Source organism: Phoca vitulina, unplaced genomic scaffold (assembly GCF_004348235.1).
Source record: "Phoca vitulina isolate PV1807 unplaced genomic scaffold, GSC_HSeal_1.0 scaffold4, whole genome shotgun sequence".
NCBI lineage: Eukaryota > Metazoa > Chordata > Mammalia > Carnivora > Phocidae > Phoca > Phoca vitulina.
In genome coordinates, this window is record NW_022589707.1 from 35,053,908 (window position 1) to 35,062,434 (window position 8,527).

The 8,527-nt window shown below is 48.7% G+C and overlaps 1 protein-coding gene across 3 annotated transcripts in view; it reads left to right on the forward strand.

Annotated features, from left to right (window-relative positions):
• The first annotated feature begins 2,609 nt into the window (after window positions 1-2,609).
• DPY19L1 (dpy-19 like C-mannosyltransferase 1) overlaps window positions 2,610-8,527 on the forward strand; it is a 96,940-nt gene continuing 91,022 nt past the window's right edge. For 2 of the 3 annotated variants that reach the window (XM_032401796.1, XM_032401797.1), the window contains exon 1: window positions 2,680-2,977. In XM_032401796.1, the coding sequence (XP_032257687.1) occupies window positions 2,680-2,977 (298 nt within the window). Of the gene's footprint in view, window positions 2,978-8,527 lie in introns of all 3 variants that reach the window. The other variant, XM_032401795.1, reaches the window with a different exon arrangement.

Sequence of the window (8,527 nt, forward strand, 5' to 3'; positions counted from 1 at the left end):
GATATGCCTACTGTTTTATCCAGGTTTAATGACCCACCCGATGGGCATCATTTGTACAGCATGTATGGGAAGCAGGAACCTCAGGGGAGCTCAACTGCTCAGATAGCTGAGAAGCTTGAATCACACCCAGTGTCGGACTGGTCCAAAGAGCACACGGCTCTCCTTGCTTTTCTGTGCTCCACTCCCTTGCATCCTCACACCCACTGGAGACTGTCAGCCTGGCCTCTGGGAAGACAGAGGACCTACCATCCTCCTCACATACCATCCATTGCTTTGAACATTTATTGAGCAATTACTCTGATGGAAGTAATTGTTAGACACTTCACATACATTGTGTAATTTAATTTTTACAAACCTGTTGGATAGATGTTTTTATTACCCCTATTTTAAGGATGAGGAAGTTGGCCAAGGTCACAGGGCTGGCACATGTCAACGCAAAGCTGGAACTGCGGCCTAAAATCATCATGTTTTTTGACCAATATCCCACACTGCCCCTCTCTGGGATTCTCTACTTGCTCTCTAAGAAAAGAAGAGGTCTCTTCAGTAGTGGTGGAGTTGATCAAAAGCCACCGGGCGTCTTAAATATAGTGTGCCTCTTTCAATTCAATTCAACAAACTTCCAGAGCCAGGCTCTGGGTTAGGTTCTGCAGGACAATATGAAACTAAATAGGAAAGACTGTCCTCTAGAAATTTGAGACTGTTGGAGACAGCTAGAACAAGGTGACTTTCAAGTGCACTACAGAACGCAGGGTTTTGAATCATCATTTGATTATGTCATTTCCTGCATTCATTTATTCATCCATTCATTCAACATGTATTTTCTCTGGTGACAGGGTACGAGTGGAAGGGAGGCAGTTCCTGAATCCAGCCTACCATGTACAGGAGACAAAACAATCCAGCAGTTCAAATACTGAACTTCCTTTTCCAGGTGTTATTCCAATCATTAAAAAAAAGTCAGTCAAGAATTATTTGTATTACCTTTAACAGACACTGAGTAAGTTTTTTTAAAATCTAATTAATAATAAATTCAAAATTAATCCAAGAGAGCAACACTGGATCCACCTGATACATTGTTTCAGAATTCAAGCATTCCCTGATAGCACTTGCAGTCATTTTTCTTGAAAAATAGTCTCTAAAAATAGTTGTTCTCTGCTCCAATAAAAACAACAGCTGAAATCCTAATTCACAAAATACAGAGTATGAGGGATTACCAATTAGCATGGCAACATTTTTTTCCCTTTACAAAAGAATTCGCTGATCCTTAAAAAGGCGTACTGAACGCCAGTATTTAACTTCCCTCATAAAGAGCTCGCTCAGTGGAGAAACCTAAGGGTGAGGATCCATAGCCACGTGAAGCCTCTGGAATTACAATGGAAATAATCAAACGATGTGACTTGACTTACAAAATTGGGACTTAAGGACAACTTTCTGGAACAAGCCCACTGAACACCGCAAGGTAGGGAAACTTTCAGTTAACCATAAAGCTGTAGGGCTTTGTGCAAAGAATTTGGGAGTGCGGCGGAATAGAGGGAGGGAAACTGGGCTTTGCCTGGTTTTCTTATTCTTGCTGGGCTTTCTTTACTCACGCATTCCGTGCTCTGTGAGAGAAAATACGTTTCAACTAAAGTTTTGTATTCTATCAGCAAAGTTTCTCTGCTTTAAGTCACGAGATTACAGCGCTCGAAACTTACAGGACATACTTGTTGATAATCTTTCCTTCTCGGGCCGTTCAATTTGATCACCTTCAACCTGGGCTCCCAGCCTGGTTTTCACATCACCACTGTAACGTGAGGCACACACTTACTTGTGCCTCGACGCTTATCACTCTCCCTGAGCTACTTTGCTGCCATTTTAAATCGGGTTGCACCGTCGGTCGCATCAGTGGACGGAGCTGCACCGGGCAGCGTTCCCGGTTGCGAGGCCACACACTGTGGAGTCAGTGAGACCGCGGCTTGACTTTTATCCGCCCGCCTTCCAGCGGCGGGGCCCCGGAGGCTGCAGAGCGCGCGCACAGCGCCCCCGGTGGTCGTTCCCGAGCGCCTCCTCCCCGGCCCAGCCCACCCCCGCGACGAGCCGCCTGGGCCACGCGGGCTTCGCGGGGCTCGACGCGCACCCTGAATCGGGTCCGAAACTTCGCCCGCAGCCCCCGCCCCGAGAGGGCCCTTCCTTCTTCCCAACCACTCTCAGAGGGAGGGGCGGCCGCTCCCCGAAGGCGTTCAGCGCCCAAGCCCTGACCGAGCCCCACGCGGGCCCCGAGCAGGGTACGGGTCGCGGGGCCGCCACCAGGTCTTCCCCCGCCCGCGCCGGAAGTCCGCGCGTGCGCGCTGGCCGGCCGGGAGCGCGCGTCCGGCGCGGAGGGGCGGCGGGGGCGGGGCCGCGGCCGCTCACGGGGTGTCCCCGCCCCCGCCCCCCGGCGTTCCGCGGTCGCCGTGACAACCGGAGCGGCGGCAACGGCGGCGGGCGCGGGAGTCCGGCGCCGCCTCCCGGCCGTACCGCCAAAGCAAGCAGCCGCCGCCCGGCCTTGCTGCTCTCCCCGCCTCCCGGCCCGCGGGGAGGGAACGGCCCGCCCTCCGCCCGCCCGCCCGCCGGAGAGTGAGCGGCGCCCGGGCCGCCCCGCCAGCCCGCCGTTCCCCGGCCGCCGTCCGGGCGCGCGCAGCGAGCGGGCGCGACTATGCCAAGATGGTCCTGCAGGCGCGGAACAAGCACCGGGAGGCGGCCCCCAAGCCGCCCCAGCCGCCCCGCGCCTCTCAGTCGCCGCTGAGGGGGGCGCCGGATGCCGGCGCCGGGGAGCCCGGGCCCGAGCGCGCGCCCCGGTCCCCCGGGCGCAAGGGCGCCGCGGGCAGGAAGGGGCCCCGCGCCGAGCCCGCCGCGCCTTCCGCCGGGGGCGGGCTCGGGGGGCGCCTGGTGGCCGGGCTGCGCGGGGCGCTGGGCCTGCGGCGCGCGGGGCGCGGCCGGACCTGGACCACGCTCCTGCTAGGTGAGCAGCCCCAGAGCGCGGGCGCCGCCGGGACGCGGAACTTTGAGGCGCGGGCCCCTCTCCCCCTCCCCAGTACTCCCCTCCCACTTCCGCGCCGCTGAGCCCCGCCGCCCGGTCCCCGCCAGTTTGCAGCCCTCTCCGACTTTTCCTGGGACGTCCTCACCTCCTCCTCCCCTCCCCCTCCGCCTGGCTCAGCCTTCCTCGCTCCTTTCCAGTGTGCTCTCTGTCTCTGTTTAAAAAAAAAAAAAAAAAATGGCCCCGAGATCAACAGCTGCCCGGCCTGGCGGCGAACTGACAGGTCTGCGCTAACGAGACTTGGGCGCTGCTGATTGGCGCGGACCGGCCGCCTTCCCGTTATCTCGGCCCCTGCCCGGAGGATGGTTTGCTTTGGGTTGGAAGCGGTTCCGTGGAGCTCAAAGCAGAAGCACGTTCCCTATTCTAGAAAGTTGCTAAACTTATAATTAAATTTTAGCGTGCTTTTTTCTTCTTGGCCGCAAACACCACCAGTGGCACTTTGTGATTCCTCTCGGCACGTCACTTTCCAGGTTGTGTTGTGTTTTGGGCACTGGCGCTCTAATCCTCTCTTCTGACCTGGGAACGTTTGGTGTGGAGGGCTCCCCTCCTTTTCTGCTGCCATGCACCAAATGGATGATGTGCAGCGATGTGCTGAAAAAAATAAAGTTGAAACAGTGACAGGTTGTGGACCCACTTCAGGTTTCCTTTGTTTCCTGATTGACATTCCGATAAGGCGAGTTATAGCAGTTTGGATAATGGGCCTAATTTTTCTAAGCCAGTAAAATGTTGTAACACCGCCTTTCCTATATAATACCATTAATGGGCTTTGGCTACTGCATTATTTAACTGTTGGTGATTTATGCCTAATTATCCTTTCAAATTCCCTTAGTGGCCCAAGAGAATTTGGATTTCAATATAGGCGAAGGAATAGGACACAGCAATTCGGCTTCCCCTGACATAACATCCACCACTAGAAGCCACTCGATCATAAAAGGCCAGAGTCATCTCCGTGTGTGTGTGTGTGTGTGTGTGTGTGTGTGTTTGTGTGTGTTTTAATGGGCTCAGAAAGGTTATATTGTTATGTATTGTAGATTCAAGCCAAGAAAAATTCAGTATTTTCAGTATATTCCTCCTCTTTTCAGCAGCGAGCTTGAAAAACCTTGCCAGTGTGCAGGTTAGATAAGTTCACCTTGGGGAGGCAGCATGGTACAATGGATGAGACAGGCTCCAAATCCTGTGCAGAGTGGTTGTTTGGTTTAAGTTTCAAATTATTTCCTTTGTGAGCCTCTTCTTTCTCTGTGACCTGAGATTATCGCCTCCCCTACTTACTCCAGGGGCGTGTTCTGAGGAGTCGAACTAAAAGGGGTGGCTAATATATGGGATGGCATTCTGTGTCTAAAGCCTTTAACAAGTTTTAGTTGCTATTATAAAAGCGCCTGCATAATACTGATTTGTGACAGAATGAAGTGGCATTTTTGTTGAATGGCTAGTATAAACATTAACCACTTCGTAGTGAAATGTGGAAGGGCACCACTTCTTTTTCAGGGAGGTTACAGTAACAACCGTAGGATAATCATCTTGCCGTTTTCTCGTAATTGCATTTACTTTGAATCATCTTCTTTTATTGGATGGCTTAGCTTTGGTTTTACTGAGCATGATATTTAATGCTTATACCTAAATACAGCTTTGTATTAATAGAACAGTGTGGCACTTTACTTGACTTACCCCCTTGGGCATTGGAAAGAGGTACAGTGAAGGAGCTGTCCCACATTTTTGGGTGTACTCTGGACACTGGTCATTGGATGGAGTTTGGATGATTTTCTACATCTACAAGAGGCCATCTACAGGATTCTGAAGAATGATCAGACACAGGATGTTTGGTTCTTCCTCTGGCCCTGTACCCTTGGGTCCTGCAAAAAGGAGCAAAGTTTAGACATTTTTGAAAGCTTCCTCATTCCCTCTCTTCTTGCCCTTTGCAGAATGAGCATGAGTTGAGCTGACATTGTATAGATCTTTAGTGTGAGATTTTGCTATCACAAAAATGGCTTCATTTATATTTGGGGAAAAAAAGTTTACAACCTGAAGCTCCCTGATAGAAGCACACATCTTTAAGAGTTAGAAACTGACTAGAGGTTCTCGGTTCGGTTTCCTTCATCTCCTCCATACGTGCTAAGCACTGATGAGCTAGCCCTTTCTGCTGTTGGGCAGTGATAAACACTGTTAAAAAAAATCTGCTTAACAAACATACATGTTTTTCTAATTTTTGGACATTATTGGCTATTTATTTAGTGGTAACAGTCGTAGTAAAGAATTGTTTGTCAGATGTTTGTTTTTTGAAGTGTCAATCCAACAGTTCCCTACAGATCAGTCGGGGGGAGCAGCAATATAGTAAAGAAAAACCATGATGCTGTTTTTCTCCAGCTTTATTCACCATAACTCACAGAAAGCAATACAATTTACATTAAACCTGCTCACACTTCTGAAAGTGCAACCCAGTACATTTATGCACGTGTCTGTTACTCCATTTAGGTATGTCGGTGTCCTGGCAGGAAACAGATTTAATAAACGGACTCTTTTCAGAAGTGAACAGTTTTAAGGAACCCATAAAAGACACTGAAACACCCATGACTGTCTGCAGTCAGAAGGTGCTACCACCTCTGGGCCTCCAGGGGAAGGGGAGCTTCATCAGGAGCTGACCCCAGGGAGAGCTGTGCTGTGGGAGCAGGATCTCCCAGGAAGAGGGACCCCAGACCCTCTCCTCCCACCCTTTGCTCTCCAGCTCATGCCCCTCACTGGCTAACGAATTGGAACCCCTCTGGCAAGGGACCCAGCTGAATCATTCTGTAGGGTTGGGAATAAGGCAGAGGAGGGAGGAGAATGGATTTAGAGAAGCAATGGAGATCAGCAAATATGTGCATATACTTGAAACACGTTTCATGTAACAATACTTACTCCTATAACGTACAGTATACTCTGATTTCTTATTCTGTCCTTTTTAAAAGAAATGCCGTTTATTAACTTTTGAGTTTTATGATCTAGTATCATAGCCTGTGGTTTGAAAACACTGCCTTAGAAGAACCGTTTTCCGGATCTATACCTGTTTTAAACTAGTTGGGGGCCTGAGCAAAGCATTTAGCTTCTCTGAGCCTCAGTTTGTATATATGTAAAAATGGGAGGACTGGATTAGACTGCTGGCTCTTAATCTTAGCAAAACTGGACTAGACTTACCTGGAAGCTTTAAAAAATCGTGATAGCCAAGCCACACATCAGACCAATTAAATCAGAATCTGGGGTGGGGTGAGGTGGAGGGAAGTGTCAGTAATTTTAAAGTCCTATGTCCTGCCTCTACTTAGTAGCAGACTGTCTAGCATCACGGAACTGACGTTCCTATATGGCAATGACCGCCTAGTACTAAGGGCTTCTTGCCTTCCCACTTTATTTATTTATTTATTTATTTATTTATTTATTTATTTATTTTATTTTTTAAAACTTTAGAAAAGATTTTATTTATTTATCTGACAGAGAGAGAGCACAAGCAGGGGGAGTGGTAGGCAGAGGGAGAAGCAGGCTCCCCTCTGAGCAGGGAGCCTGATGTGGGGCTCGATTCCAGGACCCTGGGATCATGACCTGAGCCAAAGGCAGACGCTTAACCTACTGAGCCACCCAGGTGCCCCTTCCTTCTTTTAAGGCAGGGGCACAGACAGTCCAGTTTGCCCAAGTTTCTCCTAGTCTCTGTTGTTTTCCCAAAACTGGGGCTGTGAGTTGCCATTCATCATCTGATATGGCTGTTATTTTAATTAGAGTTTCTTGTACCCATGTCTATTATCAAAAGAGGGAAGTAAAAAGGATAGCTGGAGAGGGCTCTGTGTTTCAAGGGGAAATGGGAGGAGTCCTTTCCTTTGTGGAAGTGAAGAATATGCATGTTAAACATGCAGATAAAGCATGCCCGTGGTGAAAGACTACAAGGTAAGATGTCATTTACAAAACATAATGAAATTGTAACCTGAGTATGGAAGAGAGAGATAATGCAAACTATTGTTTTTTTCCCTTACATCTGTCCTACTTGACTCCTTTATGTTACCTGTCTGGTTCCTAAGGTCAATGGCAACTGCTGTTAAGTGGGTTCTTTATTGGTAAGGCTTCTCATATGCAGCGTGATGACATTTTGGGTTGAATAAATCTTTGTTTGGTGAGGGGGTGTCCTGTGCATTATGGGATGTTAGCAGCATCACTGGCCTCTACCTGTTAGATGCCAGTAGTACCTCCCCAGTTGTGACAACTGAAATGTCTCCGTATGTTGGTAAATGTCCTTTGGGAAGCAAAAATGCGACAGGACCACTGCTTTTGTTAGCCACAACTTATGGGAGTGTGAAAGCCCATGTAATGGGAAACACATATGACTTCTTAGGGGCACAAGGGGTGAGAAAGTGGGTCGAGGCAGAGGTTGAGGCTGGGTGTTAGCAATGGGGCTGGAGAGGAGGCAGCGTGGTGTGTTTCAAGTAGCAGAGGCGTCTCGGTACTGACCTGCATTTGGATCTTGTTTCTACACACAAAAGCTATAGATCCCTTAATATCTGACTCTTGGCTGCCTCCTCTTTAAAATGGGGATGATAAATGCCCCACATGGTTGTGGTAAAGAATAAATAATACATGTAAACAGAGCTTTATTCATGTTCACCAATTACTGAATGCCTGCTATGCCTGATGCTAGTTTTGGGGGATAAGATGGAAGACAAGACAGCTGGAGCCTCTGTCTCTATGGAACCCCATTCTAAAAGGCTCAGGGACAAATAAAAATAATAGTACATTGCAGTAAGTCCAGTGGAGGAAAGAAAAAAGTGGCTGAGATAGAAAAAACAGGAGATACCTGCTTTAGAATCAGAAAAGTCTTTGGGGAGGTAGCCTTAGAAGTGAGCCCTAAAGGCAGAGAAGATGCGCACCGTCTAGAGGAGGAGTAAGGGCAGTGTGGCCGTGGCACACAGCATGTGCTGAGCTAGGCCACGGCTCAGCGTGTCCAACACGACAGAGGCATGAACCGGATCTCCCTAAGGAGCTTGGGTTTTATTCCTACTACAATGGGAAGTCACTGAGGAGTGTTGAACAGGAGAGTAACATGATTTAATTTTTTTTTTAAATTTTTTTATTGTTATGTTAATCCCCATACATTACATCATTAGTTTTAGATATAGTGTTCCATGATTCATTGTTTGTGCATAACACCCAGTGCTCCATGCAGAACGTGCCCTCCTCAATACCCATCACCAGACTAACCCATCCTCCCAACCCCCTCCCCTCTAGAACCCTCAGTTTGTTTTTCAGAGTCCATCGTCTCTCATGGTTCTTCTCCCCCTCCGATTTCCCCCCCTTCATTCTTCCCCTCCTGCTACATTCTTCTTCTTCTTTTTTTCTTTCTTAACATCTATTGCATTATTTGTTTCAGAGGTACAGATCTGAGATTCAACAGTCTTGCACAATTCACAGCGCTTACCAGAGCACATACCCTCCCCAGTGTCCATCACCCAGTCACCCCATCCC